The sequence below is a fragment of the Hippocampus bargibanti genome, linkage group LG11 (genome assembly GCF_051943395.1).
Source record: "Hippocampus bargibanti isolate YZ-2025 linkage group LG11, ASM5194339v1, whole genome shotgun sequence".
Classification (NCBI taxonomy): domain Eukaryota; kingdom Metazoa; phylum Chordata; class Actinopteri; order Syngnathiformes; family Syngnathidae; genus Hippocampus; species Hippocampus bargibanti.
Window position 1 is genome coordinate 19,271,835 of NC_142744.1, and position 25,164 is coordinate 19,296,998.

Consider the following 25,164-nt stretch of genomic DNA (forward strand, 5'->3'; position numbering starts at 1 on the left):
AAACCTCGAAAGATGGAGGACACTGATTTGCTGTGGCGACCCCTTGAAGGGAAAAGCCGAAAGGAAAAGAAGACCTGCTGTATTTTTGCACGAACAAAACTCTCACTGCGCACAGTTCTGCGCTCGATGATAATTGTTTCACTCATTGGCGATGTGCTCTAAAATCTACATCGAGTAAGCCAATAATAGACCATTGTTACTCTGACTCTCACAAAACTGTAGATATGCAACTCGGGACACAAAGAAAAAAACAAAATACGTGACTTCCTATTTCTTGAAAATTGTATCATTTTCACAATGAGAGAGAGAGGGGAAGAGAAAGAGAAATAAAGAGAGAAAGAGAGGTTGAGAGAGAGAGAGAGAGAGAGAGAGAGAGAGAGAGAGAGAGAGAGAGAGAGAGAGAGAGAGAGAGAGAGAGAGAGAGAGAGAGAGAGAGAGAGAGAGAGAGAGAGAGAGAGAGAGAGAGAGAGAGAGAGAGAGAGAGAGAGAGGGAGAGAGAAAATGTAAATATCAACAGTGCGAGCCTCTCTGTGGACTCGACCGCTCACCACGTGACGTGGTGTGTTTACATCTTCTCTCAGCTGTTCTTTCTACCAACACGACAAACCATTGCTCATTTTCACTTTGTTCACCAGTCTACTTTCATCACACATAAAACAACTGTTATGCTGAGCTGTAAATGTTCTAATTGCCTCCATGAACCGCCGCATTGCACCCGGAGATGAGCAGTGACTAAATGCGACACGGCATCGTTGTGAGTATTGTTCCGTTTGTTGACACTCACACAGGTTTTCTGCCTTTAAGTATAAAGTTTGACTATCTTAGCTCTGTCTTCTGTGGTTGTTACATGTGTTATTCGTGGATGAAAAGTGAAAGTGAATGGGGGTGGGGGTATCATCGAAAGCTGCTTTGTGTGTTTTTAGTGATGGCGCACTCAGGCCCTCCGAGCTAACGTTAGCATGCTTGCTACCCCATAATTACCTTGTCATATAACTCCAGGTTAGCCGTCACCGGTCCTAGGCGATCTTTAAATGCCCATTCGCTTCCTTGTTTTTGTCACGGTTTAAAAAATAGGAGCTCAGTTATACCTCCGGGATTACTGATTTTGCAAATATGGTAATGCTTATTAAAGTCTCCGTAGGTGAGATAGCTATATTGATTGCAAACCGATTGATTTCGTCAGTCGCTGCTTACAAAAAGATTTGGGTGACTCGCATTGCCGAGAATTGGCAGTTGTTGCTGCGTTTGTGATCAAACAAAGGGACAAAAGCTACATGAAAATGCAAAACATTTTTTGTATGGCTATTTATGTAACCAACGGCTTGCTCGCCATGCTCATCGCACGGAAATGCTGAAATAAACTATAAAGCAGTGATTAAAAAGTGCTCTAATGTGGATTTGGTGCGACGAATGCTGTTGTTTTGGTTTCGTCGACACACTGTGGAACAACCCTTCGGTGCGATTCGATTGGTCGAATTGTGATTGTTTCCTTGGCAACTGCGCTACGTTATTAACCGGTACACTGATTGGCTAATGATGGTGTCACTCAAAATGAAACCCGGAACATAGTAATATTTAACGTGACAAATTTAACGACATTGAGGAAAATGGCTTAGGATCACATTTGAGTACATCTGTATAGCTTCTACACAACATGGGAAAAATGCTCCATATATTTTTTTAACACCTCTATTGTTATGGTGATGGTCGCTGATGGCGTTGTTTAACATGACAAATAACGTACCTGTGTACGGATATCAGATGTAACACCATCATTTAGTACAGCTTCCACATGTCATGTAGTCTTCCAAGGGTATAAAATTCGCCACTTAACCAACCTGTGCACCGATTAGCTGATGTAGGCCTCACTTGGGCCGGTAATCCTAATCATAAAAGTTAGTGATAAAACAAAGCAAGCTGGTACACTTATCCCTTGCTTGTTTCTGGACAGACCACCGCCATGAAATATGAATTCTGTCAAGTAGCCACCAAATATTAAATTCCATTATTTATATAAAATTTTTGGCGGCTCTGTTTTTCAGTGGTTAATGCATCAACCTCACAGTGCAGAGAGGTCTTGGGCGCAATCCCCACTTCCTGTGTGGAGTTTGCATATTCTGGACAAAACCCGTCTGTGTGGGTTTTGTCCAGGTACTCCGGTTTCCTTCCATATTCCAAAACATGCATGGCAGGGTAATTGAACACTGAAATTGTCCAGAGGTGTGAGCGTGTGCGTGGATGGTTGTGCAAAAATTGTTCTTCCCATATTTTTCATTAGGGTCTTCTAAATATTTTAGATGAACTTTGAGTTATTCAGGAAACATACTTATTTTTTAACTTGTTAAAGTTATTGTTATTATTTTTTTGTTAATGTGTTTACAATTTAAGTCATTGTGTCTTCATCGTTATTTTTGTTTCAATGACTTTGCTTCTGAATAGCTCAGACACTTGAGGAAAATTAAGTTTTAATCTCAATAATGATTTACTGGTTTAAATGAAGGATGAAGGTGTGTGGGGGACGCCGTTAGCGGCTGAGTTTGTAAATGCTTGTTCGTCTTGTGTCTTTGCTTGCGTGAAGCACACTGAGTTGCCTTGTGTATGAAATGTTATATACAAATAAAGCTGCCCTTCTTTTCCTTCAGAACACCTTTGACACACCATTTATTCTACAAACCATTTTAAAACAATGAAACACAACCAAAACATTTAGCCAAGGCAGCTGTCACTCTGGCAACTCTGTAAGGTGAACAGTGGAGGCGTTGATTAGCTGAGTTCTTTTCACTCAGTTGGAACCAGGATTACCTCGTAACCATAGAAACCTAAAATTAACTCGACAAAATGAGTGACAAAATAAGATAAAAACAAACCTTTCTTGTCAAAATCGATTGCATGTCTCGAAATTACACTAATGTACAATATGTGCTTGCCCAGCAACCGTTTCGATGGGAACTTTAAATCTCACATTTTCTCACAGAAGCACACTCATGGTTAATTATAGCTAAATTAAAGACGTGAGAAGGGCTCTATTGGTAATTTAAAATGAACAAACAGGTCTGTACTGCGGTGAGATGTTTCCATAGGGGAAGTACAGACATAATAGGAAACGTAATATACAAACAGCACCTGTCAGCACATGAAGTGGCTCAATAAATGACAATTTGGATAATCTTGGAAAGAAAGGTTTTCTCCCGTCATGAGCTTGTCCCACCTTGTTTTGGTCCACTGACGGCGATGGAATACATACAGAGTACTGTATATATTTTTGAAGCCCATAAAGTTTTGGTTTTAATGGCGGGATAAATTCCCAATTTGATACTTTGGTTGGTTCACCGAGGCCTCGTTGGTACCTGCAATATTGAGTTTTGCACCTCGTTGGGAGCAGGGAAATTGCAGCAAACATATTCATCCGTGCTGTGTCACACTATTGTGATGCCAAAAGAAGAAGGATTTTCCCATCAGGGGGTCGCCAGAGCGAATCTGTCCTCCATCTTCACATGTTAAAATTGGATTGGATTTACCTTTATTCGTCTCACGGTGCAGGCATTGATTCGCATGATTGTTTTGGCCAAGCTTTTATGTCAGATGCCCTTCTTGACACAACCCTCTGTATTGATCCGGGCTTGGGACCAGCATACTTGAATGAATAAATAGTGCTGCAGGTACCAGTTTCGTTAGAATTTTAGCAACACAGGTTTGTCATCTTGTTCAGAACGCATCGTTGAATTCAACACACACTGAGACACCACCGTCTCAGAGCACAGCAGGTACGGACAGATTGGCAAATATAACGGGAGGAAGAGGGCAAAAAGAACATATCTGATGTCATGCATGGCGTTTCAAGCTATAAAAAAGTGAAAAAACAAATATAAGGCGTATTGCTCAGGACACGTACTCCACCAACCAAACCGAATGTCCAGGTGAGACCCAGACATCTCCTGTCCATTGTGAAACTTTGTCATGATTTTAGGATTTCACTCATGATTGGAGCATAAAGACACCTGATGCTCATGCTAACCGGCACATGTGTTATCACGTCAATGATCGGGACGCAATTGCAATTATCGTCTTTGAAAACTACCATGATATGATGCGCAGTCAAAGTCCAGCTAGGCACCACTCGTTTTAAAGGAAATGCCTGTGTATTTAAATAAGACATAACTTGCAACTGGTTGTCACAATTACCACTTTGTTAACGCCAAAATGTGTTAAGCATGAAAGTAAACATTACGTACTTGGGGAAATTGGATCGTATTGAGCATATAAAATAGCTGACATGGACACACTTTGTCAGCGCACGCACGCACACACACACACACACACACACACACACACACACACACACACACACACACACACACACACACACACACACGCACACGCACACACACACACACACACACACACACACACACACACACACACACACACACACACACACACACACACACACACACACACACACACACACACACACACACACACACGCGCGCGCGCGCACACACACACTCACACACCAAAAGTTATGTAAGTAGTGGTAAATTAGATAAGCCTTTTGGATGATCAGTCTTGTGGTGTTAAGTTGTTGTGAAGAGTTCGTGTTTCATAAAGATCGGTTTTCGTAATTCACTGTGGTGTCTCTGTGCGACCCGGCACTGTCAGAGGTGAGGGCAATTCACATCCGATCACCTTCTCCTTACATGGGTCAAATGAGGGTGTTTGATCACCATGTGTTAAGGTTTGTTTCAGGCTTGATTTACACGTCATGGTTTAGAGGACAACCGACGACCCTGGACAAGTTGTGTCCATAATTTGTAAAATCACTTCAAATGACTTCTACTGAGCATATTTTACAAAGATTCCACGGCATATAGCTCTATTTTACATCTTAAGACTCGCGCTGAATATTCAGGAAGTCTTGTTTTCGAGTTGATGACGATGCCTGACGTGATGCCCCTGGAACCTCTGGAACGCCCCTGACCGAGAAAGCGACACACAATGCATTTTGGGTACTTTGTTTGATTTGAAAAATTCGTGTTGTTCCGTGTTGATGGCGAAATTAGAAGGAAAACACATGAATAATGCGATGGTGAATGGTTCTGTGTTGCACTAAGACTACTATTTGATACTACTAGTTGACACAAATTCCCAGCAGACAGATCAGCCCATTTCCAACAGAGCTTGGGGCGCCATCTTGTGTATTTTCCGGGATGCTACATTGGAGTCCAGACGCCTCAAAATGATCGGGAAGGACTTCTTTAATCGATTGCAAACATTTATGCTTTCCTCTTCAGAACTCTCATAACTGGATGAGTAACAAGAAAGCATCCTCTTCAAATCTGAAGCCATTGTTTTGGATCTAGAGCTAGGCGATGACGTGGCACGTCACAAACAAGGGGCGGGACCTTATGAAACTCGCCATCCCGAGCTCATTTTGAAGTAGTTTTGGGACATTTTTACTCATCTTTATTGGTGTTTTGCATTTGACTAAAAATATCAGCCTGCGTGTTTTGGTTTTGGGTATGCTATAAAATGTTTTTCGTTTTTCTGATGTCAGTTGGGAAACAAAAAAATGGTGTCGGTTGTCCTATGAGTGATATAATTGTCATTTGGAAAGTACAATAACCTGTTTCCCCACCAACATGAGAACCATTAACTTTTTGTACCCTACAAATACGTAGCTACAGCTTAAAAGAATAAAACATTTCAATCTTGCTCTTGACTAATGTCACTGGGTTAGAACAGTCTGAGAAAAAAGTTGGGGACAACAACCATCGTATGATTTGCTACTTTCTGAACTCTTGTCACCCCAGGTGGTGTGACAAGAAGCAGTCTGACAAGCTTTGATGCCTGGCAGTACCTTAAGGTGGTTGAATTTTTGTTGAAGTGTTTTCCATATACAGTAGTCTTTAATGATGCTTATCTAACAATGCTTCAAATAATGCATTCCCAAAATTAGTATTTACCAAGACCCGAAGTTTTCTTATGTAATATGGCATAACGAGAAAGGACTTTGAAGTTCTGTTCGATCCCTATTTCAAGGTAAGATCAGAGCATTGTCATTAAATGTGAGCAATTTTATTAATGATGATAATAATACATTTAGGGCGGCCTGGTAGTCGAGTGGTTAGCACACCGGCTTCACAGTGCAGAGGTCGCCGGTTCGCGTCCCGGTCCGGCCTCCCTGTGTGGAGTTTGCATGTTCTCCCCGGACCCGCGTGGTTTTTCTCCGGGTCCTCCGGTTTCCTCCCACACTCCAAAAACATGCATGGCAGGCAGATTGACCAATCCAAATTGTCCCTAGGTGTGAGTGTGAGAGTGACTGTTGTATGTCTTTGTGTGCCCTGGATTGGCTGGCAACCAATTCAGGGTGTCCCCCGCCTCGTGCCCGAAGACAGCTAAGATAGGCTCCAGCAACCCCCGCGACCCTAATGAGGAATAAGCGGTACGGAAAATGAGATGAGATGAGAGAATAATACATTTAATTTACAAGTGCCTTTCAAAAGTCTCAAGGACACTTTTCAGTCACAGGATAAAGTGTTTCTGGGATTATTGTGCTGATGATCATTTTATATTTGAGTTACTTCCGGGTTGAGTGAACGCTGGCGTGTCTGGCTGCCGCTGCTCACCCGCTGTGCACAATGCACATGCATTCAGCCATGCCTATTTAAAAAAAAAGGCACGCCCACAAACCATTGAGTGCTACCATTTCACAGGAAAACATTTCAAGAGCCAAAATAAAAATAAATGATTACAAATATCACTCACCATAGATGCCCTTCAACGAGTTCATGTTTGTATTTCAACGACTATAACGCTGAGTGTGGCGTAATAATGTTTGCTGTCATCCACTCATTCATTTTCTGAACCACTTTTCCTCAATATAAGGGATTAGTTAATTTGTACTGCCATCCAACGTTGACAAAATCCACTCCATCAACAAAAGTACAAGCAGTGTCAAACAGAAAAAGTAATCGGTCTGTGTTGTGGCAATATAATGACAAAGAATCATGGCACAAATCCGTGTCAGCTCCAACCATACATACACACGTTAAACTAACATGGGCTAGAACTCTAAACTTCAGCAAAAACAGTGACAATTAAATCCAGTGAAAATGGGCTTGATCAGGGGTCGTGAACCTATGGCTTGCGATCCATATATGGCTCTTTTGATGATTGCATCTGGCTCGCCAATAAAACTAAATACATGTTCTCGCTTTTTCGCTGTTCATTTCCTGTTTGGCCTGCAGTTGGCGGAAAGCGCAATTTTGATTGGTTTATACTGGCCGTTCATATTTAAACAGGTAAACACCCCTTTTAAATAAGCCCAACGAGTAAAAAAAAGACAAGTATCGTACACTTCAGGTTGAATGGACCGAATAATTCGCCTTGCTAGTGGCACTTTGACAAACCCCGTGCTAACGTTAGCATCAATATACCTCTGCGAGAGACAGCAGAAAGCAAGTGTGGAAGCTAAGGAGCTGTGTGCAGGCTAGTTAGCAGCAATTTCGCATCTAGACCCAGCTAGTTGACTTTCATTCCGATCGTTTGGCTGGATTTTTACCAATCATGTGGAACTAAAAACCATTCATGTCAATGGTGAGTACAATCACAAAGTTATTTAAAATAATACATTTTGACATTTTGATGAAAAGTGGTTGTGCGTGCGTGTTTGCGTGTGTGTGTGTGTGTGTGTGTGTGTGTGTGTGTGTGTGTGTGTGTGTGTGTGTGTGTGTGTGTGTGTGTGTGTGTGTGTGTGTGTGTGTGTGTGTGTGTGTGTGTGGTTCTCACTGAAAAACATTTCTAAATATTATGTATACTTTTATGGCTCTCTTTGCCAACCCCTGGTTCATATTATAGGGGTGGCTCTCAGCTTCTTCTTCTTCTTTTCCTTTCGGTTTTTCCCTTCAAGGGGTCGCCACAGCGAATCAGTAACTTCCATCTTCAGAGGTATGATACGCATGTTTGTTTTGGCCCAGCTTTTACGTCGGATGCCCTTCCTGACACAACCCTCTGTATTTATCCGGGCTTGGGACCGGCACAACTGTATTTACAGCAAAAATGGTAAAAATTACACAATTAAAAACTGACATGATCCAAATGATACACACGATGTACAGCAGAAAGCTCTCATGAAGGGAACAAACTAAACACTGAGCATGGCCACTGGAGAGGATACCTTCATTGAAATTATTGGCGGGAGAATTACCCCTACCAACTGAAAGTGTAATGTAACTGCTGGTAGATATTAAATATAGTGTCAAATGTATTTTTTTGTCACGGGGAATAGGTAACAAGCACTGCTGAGCATATCATGACACATGTGTCATGCCTTGTCAAAAGGTTTATAATTGTCTTAGAATACAACAAGATGGCCGCTAAGCATTACAATGTTGTTGCATGACTTTTCATTTTCAAAGGTCCTCCCTTAATTTTGACATAGTTCCTTGGCGGAAAGATATCCTAAGATGTTGCCAAAACATGACCTTGCCACAAGACATGGCTTCATTAACATATTGAGGCTATTTAGAAGAAGCACCAAAAGATGGAAGGAATGTGACAAATTGACAAATCAGCACCAGCATTGTAGATAAATCCAGCCTTATCGAGTTGCAGCTGTATTAAGACCCCTGTGGAATTAGTCCTGTAAGACTCTACTGCAGTGGGGCAAAGGCGCTTTATTTGTACAAGATTGTCTCTGACCTACTTTATCTTCTTTGGCTTTAAAATGACCAAGCAGGGAAAGCAGGAAGCAAAACTTAAAAATACGCAGCGGCTAGGCTGATGGCAAGGAAAATAGCAATGTGCAAATGTACTGCCGATTGAGGCCCACTAGTATTATTATCCCTGCGATATTGACAAAGTCTTTTTTTGAGAATGTGTTTAGTCTCACCAATGTACTGCTCTTTACAATTTTCATTCTTACAATGTATTGAATAAACTACACTACTTTGTTTTTCATTTGGCATCCTATCTTTTAATAAAGGCATATCCAATCCAATCCAATCTTTTGGATGCACTAATTTTTGCCTTAAAGTGTTTATCAGTTTGAAATAAGTAGGAATTTTGTGTTGCCAAAGGACTCTTTGTAGTTTTTCAGAAACTCCTGCAATATAAGGTACTACTACTCCTCTCCTTTTTGTATCTTCAGAATTTTTGGTTTCATTCCCTATTCTTTCTTTCTGACATTTGTTAAATGACCACTAAGGGTACCCACAGTTTGTGAGTGCTCTCCTGATATTTTTGACTCCTTTTCTCTACCTTCAATGCTTGTTGGTATTAGTTTAACCCTATGTTGGAGGGTTCTGATAACTCCTAGTTTGGGTTGTAAAGGGTGGTTAGAATCGAAAAGTAAGTATTGGTCAGTGTGCGTAGCCTTCCTAAAAGACTTGTGTTTTTAGCGCTCTGTCCTCTTTTATAATTACTTTACAATCCCAAAAGGCTAGTTGGTTCTCTTAAATGTCCTCACGAGTAAATTTAATGTTAGATAAGATAAGATAAGATAAGATAAGATAAGATAAGATAAGATAAGATAAGATAAGATAAGATAAGATAAGAAGTGAAACGTCTGACACCTTCAAAGAAGTACAGATGACGGCTGAAGAAACGTTTTCATCGATCTGGTTCTTTCGATTTTACAACACATTTTTGTGAAGGGCTGCAGCATACAATTATTTTGAGAATTGATCTGTCTATTACAGGGTTGATTATTGATACATTGAATGCAAAAAAAAATATAGCATGTTCAAAAATGGGGACAAATGCCGATCGTCATTTCTTCACGTAAAAGCAGATTTTTACAAAGGTTTTATTTTGATACAATACAAAGACACTCGGTATGCTCTTACGCGGGACAAAAATAATCTGAGAAACACTGATTGTTATTTCAAAAATAATTGATTATTTTGACTTTGACTTAATTAATTTCAGACGTGCCCAGAACTACACAAATAAAAAATTCTAAACAGGGCAGACACTTCTGAATACACTCCCCAATTTCCTGTGCGTCCTGTGGCTGTCATAGGAAGTACATCTTATTTAAAGGACAACCGACATCACTTTTTTGTTTCTTAACTGACATCAGAAAAACGTTTTATAGCATCTAAAATACCCAAAACACGCAGTATGATATTTTTATTCAAATGCAAAACACCAATAAAAATGACGTAAAGTGACCAAAATCTGCAAAAAAAGGAGCTGCGAATTGGGCATTTTCAGAAAGTCCTGCCCCCAGTTCATGACGTCACGCCAAGACGACTTGCATTGCTGGAGAATCAAAACAATGGCTTCAGATTCGGAGAATATGCTTTCTTGTTACACATCCAGTTATGAATATGATTCAAATAGTTCTGAAGAGGAAAGCATACATGTTTGCAATCGATTAAAGAATTTATTCCGTGCCATTATGAGGCAACATTGAGGGGAAATGTCTCATCGAAAAAGAGGCACAAAATGGCGACCTCCTGTGGCCACCTCCGTTTCCACAGGCTGATAAATTCCTTATATGGAGCTTGGACGCCCTCATCTGGCGGCTTTTGGGTGCAACACGAGGTCCCCAGACCAAACAAGTACAGCAAAACACATTGACATGATGGAAGGACCGCTACGATGCGTATTTTTTTGCGTTCCTTTCGTGACGTTACGTACGGACTCGTCACCAACTCAAAAATAAGACTTCCTGAATATTCAGCGCGAGTCTTAAAACGTAAAATATAGATATATGCGGTGGAATATTATTAAAATACGTTCAGGAGAAGTCATTTGAAGCCATTTTACAAATTCTGGACACAACTTGTCCGGAGACATCGGTTGTCCTTTAAGTCTGCCCCTTCTCAGTGTCTGAAACTCATGACAAAGAGTTACCGGACGCCAGGGGATACAACTTTGAAAAGTTGCCTGCCCAGCCATAAAGTTACCTGCCCCATCATTTACAACTTGAAACACAATAAGACGACTAATCGCAAAAAAAAACATTGTTGCAAAGGATTGTTTTTATTAAAGATGTACCTACCACAAATGCTCCCTTGCTTTATTTATCGTATATATTTGTTGCTGATGATTTTGCTCCAGTTTGTCGTTTGTCAATGCACTCTTCGTCATTTTCCACAATGTTGCGTCGTCTGCTACAAGCCACGTGAATTCTTCTTTCTACGATACTTTTAATGTGCGTTCAATTTGTAAGCGGCTTTTAAAACTTCCAAGTACACTTTACAGTCATGGGATAATGTACGTTTAGGTTTTGTAGCGTCACAAATTTTGTTAGCTTCTTTTGAATCTTTTTCTGGGGGTGAGGGTCTGTCCATCTACTTTGGAAAATGATATGCAAATGCACGACCTTATAACACTCGGGAAAGACGGAAGCACGAAGCAGGCTTCTGATTGGCTTCCATGCCAAGTATGCAAATTTCCAAACGAACCGAAGTTCAGAAATTTCCGAACCGAATGAGGATTTCTAAATCGGAATAATTTATTCTGATTTCGGAGTCTTCGTTCAAGTGTTTGCTTATTAAATAAAGCAAACATATGATTTGAAAAAAAAAATACATTTTGCGGGAGGATACATTTTGTAAGTTGTACGCCTTACGGAAAAGTTGCAGATGCTATTTCAGACACTGCCCTTCTCCAGTGTTCATAAATGTGTGTTTTCCCAGCACATGTTGATGTTACCTGTCTGCGATTTGCCTGTCATGAGTCACAAAGACTCCTGTTGATTTTACTGTCCTAGACACAGTTGACATTGAAGTGCAAAGCTTTTATTTCCATTTTCTTCAGCTACCATCAAATGTGGGCGTATTGCGTATAATCATTTGATCTCTTTACCTGTGCTTAATACAATTTGCCACAGGTCACTCGCTACCTGGAGATGACTTTAGTGTGAGGAGACAAAGCAGCTGGATCTTTTTTGGGCACAAAGCAGTTTTTGTCGGAATGGGGGGAGCGGTGAGTGCCGGCGAGGACAACGACGACCTCATCGACAACCTGAAGGAGGCGCAATATATTCGCACGGACAGAGTGGAGCAGGCTTTTCGTGCCATCGACCGCGGTGACTACTACCTGGATGGCTTTCGGGACAGCGCCTACAAAGATTTAGCTTGGAAACATGGCAACATCCACCTGTCGGCACCGTGTATCTACTCGGAAGTGATGGAGGCACTCAAGCTGCAGCCAGGACTTTCCTTCCTCAACCTGGGTAGCGGGACAGGCTACTTGAGCACCATGGTGGGGCTCATCATCGGTAAGTTTGGCATATGGAAAAAAACAATGATAATCTCCATTTCACAGATTGATCAGGATTCATGTTAGGTACAATAGAATCAAATGTATTTCACCACAAATAATGCTAAATATTTAATACCTTTAATTTATCGATGAAAAGGTTTCTTCAGCTGTCATCTGTACTTCTTTGAAGGTATCGGACGTTTCGCTTCTTATCCAAGAAACTAAGTCAGCAAACTAAAGTCTTACTGGTAGTTTAGGCCCTATATATATATATATATATATATATATATATATATATATATATATATATATATATATATATATATATATATATATATATATATAATCCTCATCTCACCCACCATGGGTGGTGTCTGTCCCCCATTTCAGCTCGGGTCCTCTACCAGAGGCCAGGAAGGTTGAGGGTTCTGCGCAGTATACGTGCTGTTCCCAGCACTGCGCTTTTCTGGACCAAGATATCCGATGTTGTTCCCGGGATCTGTTGCAACCACTCGTCGAGTTTGGGGGTCACTGCCCCTAGTGCTCCGACCACCACAGGCACGACTGTCACCTTTACCTTCCAGGCTCTCTCCAGCTCCTCTCTAAGCCCTTGGTATTTCTCCATTTTCTCATGTTCCTTCTTTCTGATGTTTCCATCACTCGGGACCGCTACATCCACGACAACGGCTTTCCTTTCCCCTTTATCTATGACCACGATATCTGGTTGGTTGGCCATTACCATCTTGTCGGTCTGTATCTGGAAGTCCCACAGGATCTTTGCTCGGTCATTCTCCACCACCTTGAGAGGTGATTCCCATTTTGACCTTGGGGTTTCCAGTCCATACTCTGCACAGATGTTTCGGTAGACTATGCCAGCCACCTGGTTATGGCGCTCCATGTAGGCTTTCCCTGCCAGCATCTTACACCCTGCAGTTATGTGTTGGATTGTCTCAGGTGCCTCTTTGCACAACCTACACCTTGGGTCTTGTCTGGTGTGGTATATCCCTGCCTCTATGGCTCTGGTGTTCAGGGCCTGCTCTTGGGCAGCCAGGATGAGTGCCTCTGTGCTGTCCTTTAGGCCAGCCCTCTCTAGCCACTGATAGGACTTCTTGAGATCAGCCACTTCTGCTATGGTTCGGTGGTACATCCCGTGTAGGGGCTTTTCCTCCCATGATTGTCCCTCTTCCAGCACCTCATCCTCTGTTCCCCATTGTCTGAGACATTCTCTGAGTACATCATCCGTTGGAGCCTTTCTGATGCCTTTCTCGACAGACACCACCCATGAGGGGTGAGACGAGGATCTTCTATGATAGGTCCCTGCTCTCAGTTTGGGGGGAGGAGCAGACTACTGTTCGGTTTGAATTCTTGCTTGTTTCCTGGTTCGGTTTTCAAAGAAGTTCAGTGATAAAAATATCAGTAACGACGATAGATGGTGAACAAAAAACTACTTTATTCTAATGAGACAGAAAAAAACACTTCTCGTCTAAGTAGGGAGCGAAGACATGAGCACACGGACAAAGATAGGAAACAAAGAGAGCGAGCTCCCGCTCTGACAAGTTTTTGAATGTCCACAGCAGTGATCTGTTGTCCAATCAGCTACGGACAACTCAGTGTTGGGAGGGTCTTAGATTGAAGTTGGAGCTGTTGCTTCTTTGCAACGACTATTGAACTAATAAGATTGATAATGCTATTAGACTGAAATTAAACGTGCAATAATCATAATGTGTACTAAGCTAAACATGAAATAACCTAATATGTTTACTAATGTGCATAAAACACTCTATCATTCCCTCCTGTTGTACATTTAAACATCAGTTCATACATTTCCAAAAGTTTTCATGCATGCACGTCATACTAACTGCACGGGGAACCATTCTTTATTCTTGCTTTACTCATCTAATCTAATCTATCCTATCTAATATTATTTAACTAACACCATGGAGAAGGCGAAAAACCTCTATCACAACTTTGCTGCTGTGATATGCAACCTCTCCATTTTTTGAGGGTTTTTAAATTTTAATGAGGAAAACTCCTTCTCGGCTCTCCGTTTCTTTTTTTTGCTTTTGTTTGTTGGAGCAACCACACTCTGGCCATGGTGTACTATTCCTAGCTACAACACAGGGTCCCCTTCACGCATTTGTTGATACAAAACCTTTGCGTAATTCACCTGAGAATTAGTTATCATATTCATTAGCATTGCTCTTAAGCATGGAATAATACAACCAATGACTAAGAAAATAAATACAATCACAATTGCGAATGGGATAAACATTCTGAGCAAAGTCCGATACCAAGAGCCCCCAAAGAGCCCGTCAAAGATCCACGGGTGATCAGTCCGTCGATCTTTGGCCATGGCGTCTCTGAGATTCCTGACAACAGACAAAGCATCAGTCATGTTTATGCAATTCGCTTCTTCGGGTATGTACGTACAACAAGTGTCACCCACCATAGCACAGACCCCCCCTTGTGGGGCCGTCAAAAGGTCCAAAACCATTCTATTTTGCAGCACCATTTGTCTAATTGCTGCAATTTCAGTGTTTTGCATTTCATCTACTTCCAAACTGGCATTTACAAACACTTGAAATCTGTAGTCAATTGTTTCAATTCGTAGCATGTTTTTAGCCACTCCAATTTGTGGAAAAAGAGCTAACATTACCTTACTTCCCGTGCTATGGTGTTTGAATTGTTCTGGAACATCAGTTCCCCAGATCGAATCATGGGGCTTAAACGACACTCTTCTTTTCACATGATGGTGCGCTGGACGACTGGTAACGATGAAAGTATTGTCAGTTACAGTAACAGATGCGCACATACCGTAGGCTCTCGGAGGAATAAAATAATATACTTTCCAACCACATAACCACCAAAGATGTGAAGATACGGGTAAGATGGTGACATTGGTGTTTAACGGTAGCACATATAAACATTTATCCTCATCTATAAAACCTTTTGACCTGTACCGTATATTGCAACGCATACTGGTAATCGCAATCCGCTCTCGGTCATAACCTGATTTTCAGTTTCCAAAATGGTATCTAAACTTGGAACAATCTCTCCTCTCGAAGCATTGCGAAGAACTGGAAAATGTTGATCAGGTTTATGCGAAGATATTAACATATATGCAGCTCGAGCCATTTTATCTCCAAATACCTTTGAATGCACTCTCTGTTGCATCACCGAATGTGGCATTTTGGAACAAACGAAGCAATTACTTTTCCTATTTTGTTTAGCAATTAGTGTAGCATAACGATACCACATGTTTGATAACGATGGATTCCAGTCATGTTTTTCTCCTGCAAACGGTTGATATAATGCGTCCATGACACCTGAATTTTGGGCTTTTTTGTCAGGTGTTTCCATCCAGGCTGTCAGTTTGATGTGTGGTTTGCGCTGGAAAGGCGATGTTACGACTGGTGATGTCACAAATGACATCATGCATATAGTTACGGGAAAACCAATGTGATGTTCACGAAAATCAGGACAGAGTCTCAAGTCCATGCATCCTGCAACCTTGTGGGTTACGATAACGAGTTGGATATCTGTCATTGTGCCAGTTCCAGTTCCTAACCAGTTCCCTCAAGTTATCTTTCTGACAATTCGTTTTGCTTCTTGGGCACAGCTATTTTGAACCCATTTTGTTTTGGGCTCAGAATGGACCACAACAGAGTCCCAACCAGTGGTTCAAGCCTTCCCTGACTTGATGCGAGCGTACCAAGAACCATGAGGATAATCACTTCCATTTTGTCGTGCTTCGTTCATGAGGATGTTAAGGGGAAATGAGATGATTCCTGCATCTTGTAGTGGTAAGCAGGCTACAGGATGTGCCATGCTAGGGCACTTTTCTGAATTTGTTGGATGTATTAGTGGAATTTCGCAGGCTGATGGAATGGGAGGTTTTACGTGCATCATCTGGATTGCCTTCACGAATTCGTACAGCAAGATGATGTGGACCAAACCCATGGCTATTGAGTAGTTTGGCTCCGTCTCTCTTCCACCTGCTCAGGATCTGGTTGGTGAGCGATCTTGCAGTGGCTTTGATGCACCCAGGTGGTTCTTTCGGCGATCTTGATCAGCACGGTGAATGGCCTCTCCGACTTTGGTGCAGACCTTGATCAGCGCCTTGCCTCCGGGGCACAGCAGTCTCTGTTCCTGTGGAGGGAACACAGGACTGCGGCAGTACACGTGCTGTGGACCTCTTTCGTTGTAAAAATTTTACACGATTTTGCCAACAAAACGCTTGGATCGAATTCATTCTTTTGCCCAAAGTTCACCTTCCCATAATGGGAGGAAGAATGGTCTTCCATTGCAATATCTCAAAAGGCGTTAAGGTATTATTAGTGGGCATTATTTTCATATATATATAATTTAATCAGAAATAGACGTTCAGGCCATAATTTGACTGTTGCCTCCATCGTTTTTCTGAGTCGATTTTTTTATCATACCATTCGTTCTTTCAACTAATCTTGCACTCTGTGGATGATGTGCACAGTGTTTTTTAATTTAATACCTAAATGTTCAGAAATTTTGGTTATTACGTCATTAACAAAATGTGGCCCATTATCACTCCAAATTATTCTTGGTATGCCATGTTCTGGAATAATATGTGTGCATAATGCTTTTGCAACGGATAATGTATCGGATTTCTTTGAAGGCACAATTTCCCCCATCTGCTGAATGAATCAATTAACACCAAACAGTATTTATACGAATTACTTGTGCTTAGTTCAATGAAATCCATGTGGACCACTTCAAAGGGGTGTGACCCCTGTGGAAATGTTCCTCTTTTTGGTCGCATGTTACCTTGTGGATTGTGTTTACAGCAAATCAAACAACTCAGACAAAAGTTTTTTGCATACGAGTTGAAACCTCTGCTTAAATGGAATACTTTCCCTGCTATAAACACCATGCCCGCTGTTGATACATGTGAACTACCATGGCTCAATCGAGCCACCATAGGGAACATGTTTCTCGGTAAACATGGTTTTTTGTCTATTTTATACAGCTCATCAACGAGCTTAGCACCATCGGCAAGCCACAAATCTTTTTCGGATTTTGTAGCTAACGCTTGCATGTCCTTCAAAACTTGTGTAGGCACTAATTCACGCATTTCTTGATTTACCAAATTGAAAGTAGTCTGAGCAGCCTTCTTGGCGACTGCATCTGCTCTTGCATTACCTGGCCTAATTCTGTCTTTAGCCCTCGTGTGCGCTGCACCTTCGCATACAGCTACACTTTTTGGAAGGAGGCTAGCCTTCAATAAGCCTCTCACGAAATCTGTATGTTCAACAATCTTTCCTTCTATCCATTTACGCTTCAGTCAATGCAACAATTTCTGTTGTTTGTGTTGAATACGTTTTTGGTAATGAACCATCAGCAGTGTGGATGCTGCCAGATAAAGGTATGTCATCCAAATCAGGTTGTAGAAATGTCATCATCTTTTTTCTTTAGAAGTTCAACTTCTTTTTGGAAAACTGTAATTTATCCAAAGAGGCTTTGTTACCTGTATTCGCTAAATATTGGAACAAAGCTATTGACACAGTCTTGTTCTCATCTTCAGTCGGTGAAACAATTAAGATGTCGTCAATGTATAATAGTATTTGAGAAGTCACCGAATTTTTTAAGGTCAGCAATACATGAAGACATTTCTTGTGAGAAAAAAATTGGTGTAACGACTGAGTGTCCCAGTAGGGGACGTGTGTTCCAATCTATTCTCATCCTGACCCACATCTGGTCTACATAAAGCAGTAAGGGGGGGAAGAGTGAATGTGGGGGAACAAGAGAGGGCAACCTTCTCGAGAAAGTGGCGGAGTGGACCCCGCGCGAAGATCCTCCCCACCCCTTTGACCTCTGACTCCCAAGCTCAAATTCCCCATTCCACAGCTCGCCCCGCCTACTGCATCGGTTAATTCTCTGTCTCAGCAATGGCGATTTTAAGAACATTAGCTCCTTTGTCCTTCTAAGGCAGGAGGTACTTCTTCAGCGGCCATCTTTGAAGACATAGCGTTTTCATTCTTTCCAATCTGCTTGAATTGCTCAACATATATGGAATCCTCATCATGTCAGAAAATAATACAGTTGGGGTGTCAGAAAAACACACTGAAAGCGTCCTTTCAGTATATTTTTACTTGTATCCCATTTTTTTTTCTTTGTCTTTTTTTTATGTTGAATTTCCTACTCCGGTGGATTTTTTCCATAATCTCCGGATGTTCTCAGAAACCAATCTTCGTTGGGTTGTCACCTCCTCATACGTCATTTTTGTTCCAGTCGATGTTTTCCCAGAATAACACCTTTTCACCCGATTCCAATGATGTCCCAAGCATCTCCTGAGAACCTTCAGCGTTTCTTGTCCATTCGACTGATAAGAAGCACACGATTCCTTAAAATTCTCAGTCCAACTTTCCACATTCTCAACAAAAATCACCTAGTCCTTTGCATGCTTGAGCGACATCACTGTCACACCACGATGCGACATCACTGTCACACCACGATTGTTTAGTCCTGTATGCTTGAAGAATTAGCCAATTGAACAAGTGGAAAGGCTTCACAATCACTTTCATTATTCATTTGAATTTCATTCAATTCTTCAAGCGGATACAACAGACATTTGGAGTCATCACAGGGGGGGGGGTCTGAGGCGCTCGCCTAGGGACAGCCCACAGCCCCTCCTCATGGTCTCCTATGGGGGTGTTCTGCAGTTTGGATCAATGACTGCATCCGATCTGCCATCTTTTTTAATTCGTTTCACTTCCAATTCATGCTCTCTGATTCGCGCTTGTATAAGTCATCTATCACAAGCTAAACTCTCATCACGGATCTTTTGGAGAGATCTGCCAACCGCAGAGGCCTCTTCAACTGAAACATAATCTCGTCCAATGGCTGAACTTGCAAAGCACCAGAATATTCACCATGTTCCATCCACTTCTAGCAATAAAGTTCGCTTCCTGGAAACTTTTTGGACATGAATTTTTTTTAGAAAAAAAAAATAGCACCCATTTTCAATTTTCCAACAAACAAATTCCTTCAGTGACTATCACTCAGAAAAGAGGCACACTCCGTGATGTTGATTCAAACCCAAGAACAAAGGGCGTTCTCGCCAATCCTCAGTCACGATGCGCGTTCACGCACACACAAGGAATGCACTTACACACACACACACACACACACACACACACACACACACACACACACACACACACACACACACACACACACGCACACACACACTAACGGCTCAAATGACTTCGCCCCCACCTTTTTTCTCCTCTCTGAGACAAAGGACCCTCTCTGTGTCACTATTCTAGCATAGAACAAACCATTTTAAATGCATTAATTTTTCAGATAACCCAGTACTTTTGCAGCTGCTCTTTAAAATAACATATAACGTCTGCATCAGAATTAAAAACCTTTCGGTTTTGTCAACTGAAACGGTCCTCACACACACTGATTTCCAGATTATCACCACCTTGTGATCAATTTCTTTCGCTGGAAAACTTCCCAACCATAAGTCGGCGTGTGGAACAAAACCAGACACTCTAGTCCATAAAAGCACTAGGATGTCGCGTACACAAGTCCTTTGTGCACCACCGGTCCCGTCTTCTTATTGGGCTCACCTTAGTCCAAAGAAAACCGCGTTACACCGGCATGTACATGGGTTAAATGAATAAGATACCTCTGGCCAGGAGGAGTCTCACAATACATTCAAATAATGGCTGCTAGCTAGCGCGTTACTCACCTAGTGAACTTTTGAAAAACAGCCGTGTTGTCCTCCAGCCAGAACGTTAGGAGCCCCCACAGCCACCGGAAAGGAGTGATATTCTTTCCGTCTCTCGTGCGGACTTCACAAGCAGGCTTCAGCGAAGAGGGAAAAAAAACTTTTTCTGCGCTCTTCCGCTCTTTCTGCGTCAGTCAAGAGGCAAGTCCAGTGAAGGAACTACTTTCCTCCGCTCTCACCCGTCGAATTTTTTAACGGGCAAACCACCGGGAACACTCCCTGTCTCCTGTTGACTGGGCAAGCAGGTGGTACTCATCAAACGCTTAGGCTGGCAGACTGGCACGGGTTTCGACGCCAATTAATGTTCGGTTTGAATTCTTGCTTCTTTCCTGGTTCGGTTTTCAAAGAAGTTCAGTGATAAAAATATCAGTAACGACGATAGATGGTGAACAAAAAACTACTTTATTCTAATGAGACAGAAAAAGCACTTCTTGTCTAAGTAGGGAGCGAAGACATGAGCACACGGACAAAGATAGGAAACAAAGAGAGCGAGCTCCTGCTCTGACAAGTTTTTGAATGTCCACAGCAGCGATCTGTTGTCCAATCAGCTACGGACAACTCAGTGTTGGGAGGGTCTTAGATTGAAGTTGGAGCCGTTGCTTCTTTGCAACGACTATTGAACTAATAAGATTGATAATGCTATTAGACTGAAATTAAATGTGCAATAATCATAATGTGTACTAAGATAAACATGAAATAACCTAATATGTTTACTAATGTGCATAAAACACTCTATCAACTACTCCCTGCAGCTCCACTGAGACAATGAGACAGACTGATTGTCTGAGTCAGACAATAGGAGTGTTCCTATTGTCTGACTCACGACTGGCCAGATTATTATAATCAGGCCAGTCATTAGTCAGAACAATAGGAACAATCAGTGGAGCTGCAGGGAGTAGTCCTCTGCTCCCCCCAACCTGAGAGCAGGGACCTATCATAGAAGAGTCCGGCACCGCCATGGCTGGACAATAGGGATATATATATATATATATATAGGGCCTAAACTACCAGTAAGACTTTAGTTTGCTGATGAAGTATCTTAGTTAAGAAGCGAAACGTCCGACACCTTCAAAGAAGTACAGATGACGGCTGAAGAAACTTTTTCATCGATGGACCACTCCTGTACGACTGAGAGTTTACACAGATGTACATTTTATTTAGTGTCTTTGATTTTAATGTGTGGCGATTCAGTGTTCAGTTTGTTGCTCCTGCAGGTCCATTTGGTGTGAACCATGGTGTGGAGCTCCACATGGATGTGGTGGAATACGCCAGGGACAAACTAGAGAGTTTCATCAAGACCAGCGACAGCTTCGATAAGTAAGTGTTGAATTTATACATTGCTATTAGGTGTGTTGTGAAAAACAATTTCATCCGGAAAATTGGTTTTAATTGGAAAGGTGAGCCACATACAGTAAACTAGCGCTGCCATGCCCAATGCTCGTGGCAAAGCATTTTAAAGTTAGGGTGGAATGAAAAATCAGATTTCAGCATTTTGGTACTAAAATGACTCACTCACTCACTCACTCACTCACTCACTCACTCACTCACTCACTCACTCACTCACTCACTCACTCACTCACTCACTCACTCACTCACTCACTCACTCACTCACTCACGTATTTATTCGTTTGTTTGTTCGCCCATTTATTTATTCATTCACCCATTTATATATTCACCCATTTATTAGTTTATTCACCCATTTATTAGTTTATTTAATCGTTTATTCATTTATTTATTTATGTATGTGTTTATTTATTCATGTATTCGTTTGTTTATTTACATGTTTATTCATGCCTTTATTTGTTTATTAATTCATATATTTATTTATTCAGGTATTTATTCATTTGTTTATTTATGTTTTATTCATTTGTTTATTCATTTGTGTATCCATTCGTTTGTTTGTTTATTCATTCATTTATATATTTCATTCATTGATTCATTCATCTAATATTCCTTTATTCATTTGTTTATTCATTCATTTATGTATTCATTTATTTATTTATTTATTTTTTATTTGTCTATTTATGTATTTATTCATCTATTCATTCATTTATTCATTTACTTATTTATTTATATTTATATCTGTATGCCTTTATTTATTTATTTATTTATTTTTTATTTTTTTATTTATTTATTGTTTATTTATCAGTTTATTTAGGTGCTTATTTATTTATGTACAGGTAAGATCTGATTTACAACTGGGTTCCGTTCTGACAAAACGGTCGTAAGTCAAATGGTCGTAAGTCGAAATGCATTAAAAATGGTCGAGGCACGGTTTATATGACAGGATGGCATACAATGTCAATCTGTTGTTTTTAAGCAACATTTTCTATAGAATACTATTATGTATTAACATGTTGACAGTTCATTTATAAATCTTCAAATTTTTAGTGTCATTTTTATCATTTTATATTTCGTATTAGCGATTTTTATTACTGTGTCGGCGCACACACTTTCTGTTGACCCAAATACGCATGACTTACCACGCATGCGCGAAATTGAAAAATTGCTCTCCCTGCTAACGGAGAAGCCAGAAGAGGTCACCCAACACACACGCTTGGACTCAGGCGGATGCCGAAGCAAAAAAGTTTCCCTCTCCCCGGCCGTACCCCGCGCCGACATGCGGCCCGACCCAGGGGCCCTCTCTCCCAACCCGCCACTTCGCTGCGAAGCAGAACAAACTGTTTCAAAGAGGCGGCGGCAACCGTGAGCTCGACGTGGCGTTTGCCGGCGTCGGTGGACACCCCCAACTCCACAATTGCTGTGCAAGTGAGATGCTGTCTGGCTGGAGAAAATTGTTGTACGTGTTTGTTAAGAAACAGTTATTTTGTATCCTCATTTTGTGCAATGCTGTAATATTCTCTGTTAAGATAAACGAGACATAATGCTGAATGTACCCATCCATGCGTACCAAATCCAGCAGACATTTAAACAGCTTCTTCCCCCAAGCCATTAACTCTTTGAACTCTTTCCACAGTAGCCAAAATGGAACTGTATAGTGCCACTTAGCAGTTTTTTTGACGACGATGCTAGTGCAGCGTGTTCGACCGGAAACAAATTCCTTGTGTGTTCTACATACTTGGCAATAAAGATGATTCTGATTCTGATTCTGATGTTGAGCGGATCTGGCAACCGAGCCACAACGCTACATATGGTCCTTTGACAGCAATTAAAAAAATAGTTCTTATATAATGCTGAGAGAAGCGTTTGCTCTCGATGGTCCGGCAAATAGACATCCTTCTTGTTCGATATTGTCACGTTCGGATTGACAGCTGGGGGTGGGGCCTCACCTCCTCGCTTCCACCACCTGCTGTCAATTCCTTCATCAGGAAACCGGGTACTAAAATAGGACGCTGTCAACTTGTATTTGTACTTTGTATTACCCTGGACTTTCTGTATCTTCGGTGCTTGTGTTTTACCCGGTCTGAGGTTCCCCCCACATCCCGTAAGTAATATTATCTTAGTATTATCTTTCGGGATTGTTCTGCACCACCGTGTGCGAGTTGCTTTTCGCCATTGGCGTAGTATGCGGGTCGGGTTTCCATTTGCGCCCCTACTCATCGTTTTTGGTATTTTTTATTTTTTATTATTCTCCTGGTCCTCTTTTTGGGACCAGCACTTTGTTTTTTTCTCTTAATAAATCATCTTGCACAGACCTCTGTCTCTGTTGCTTGCTTGGGGATCCACACATTCAATTTTGTTCCGACGATTCGGCTGCGCTCTGCCTCGTTCGGAACGTGACAGATCTAAACAAGAAGGACCATCTCGAGTCTTTATTTTACCAAATGTATCGCAAACACACTGCAGAGTTCAACAGCGTTGCCGGGCTGCATAGCGGTGGCAGCCATAGAATTTTAAAAAAAAAGGGTCTGGTGGTCGTGGTGGTAAGTCCGAGTGGTCGTAACCCGTGCCGGTCGTAAATCGGATGTTACCTGTATTTGTTTGTTTGTTTATTTTAGTTATGACAAATACCTGTCTTTGTTCAAGTATGTGTACTAGTGGTGTATTGTACCAGCCTGATGAGTTGGCATAAAACATAAAACTTTCGCAACTCACTTATTGTTTTAACTTTGCGAATCACTCTTTTGAGGTCTTCAAAATACTGAACTGAACACCAACTCAAAAACTTTGCACATTTTAAACGTAACTCACTAGTGCCCCGTGAAAAAAAAGTGAGTCTAAAAAAAATTAGATCCAGGATTTCGGAAAAGTCTCAAGAACATATTGCCTGTATGTTCACAGGAAACTATCCATAAGAACATATTGCTTAAATGTTCACAGGAAGCTATCCGTTACCATGGAAAGGGGGCGTTTTTTGTGGATTTTTCTCTATCGAATGCCTCCTACTTTGTTGTTTGTCCTACAACAGATATTATGGTAATTTATTCTTTTTTTCACCATGTTCCTATTCATTGTGGCGTCATAACAGCTTTATCGGGCTCACTATAATTTGGCTTAGTCATTTTGTATGTTTCCATCTGATGTGATGTAACCCCCTCCACTCTCCCCGCAGGTTTGAATTCTGCGAGCCTGTCTTTGTTGTGGGAGATTGCCTGGAAATCTCCACAGACAGCCACCAGTACGATCGCATTTACTGCGGGGCTGGGGTGCAGAAAGTCCATGAATATTACATGAAAGTCCTGCTCAAAGTCGGGGGCATCCTGGTGCTGCCTATCGAGGATCAGGTGAGACTCGTAGACTCTTTTTGCTTCTTTTGAAGACTCTCATGTATATCAATATTTCAGGGGGTGTTGGGGAGCTCACTCAGAGGGGCTTCTGCTCTATTTCCGGATGCTAACAGACAAGGTCACGTTTGAAGTAAATGTGGACAACCATCTTTTGTGTAATACTTAGAGCTAAAACTATTTCAAGCATATTTCAGTTCATATTTTTTTTAATATTTTTTGATACGAATAAAGGTTTTCTGATTCTGATTCTGAACCCAACTAGGTTCATAGTTAGACCCGCAGCAACACAATTAACTCATTCGCTGCTTTCCAGAATTCAGGAATTGAAAAGCATGACGTGTACTGCCATTGCCTAATTTGTTCGGGTTTTGATGTTTTTTCTTGTGCGATGGGGTGTGGGGGTTATAAAGCACTGGTCAAGTCACCAGTAAGGCATTAGACTGTGTTGTTCATTGTCTCGTGAACTGCTCTTTGCCATTGTTATGGAGT

The 25,164-nt window shown here is 41.4% G+C and overlaps 1 protein-coding gene across 1 annotated transcript in view; it reads left to right on the forward strand.

Annotated features, from left to right (window-relative positions):
- The first annotated feature begins 508 nt into the window (after positions 1–508).
- Positions 509–25,164, forward strand: part of pcmtd1 (protein-L-isoaspartate (D-aspartate) O-methyltransferase domain containing 1) — a 32,320-nt gene continuing 7,664 nt past the window's right edge. The window contains exons 1-4 of the mRNA XM_089007920.1: positions 509–754; positions 11,843–12,232; positions 21,202–21,304; positions 24,501–24,672. Of these exons, the coding sequence (XP_088864046.1) occupies positions 11,926–12,232; positions 21,202–21,304; positions 24,501–24,672 (582 nt within the window). The 5' untranslated portion in view covers positions 509–754; positions 11,843–11,925. The remainder of the gene's footprint in view (positions 755–11,842; positions 12,233–21,201; positions 21,305–24,500; positions 24,673–25,164) is intronic.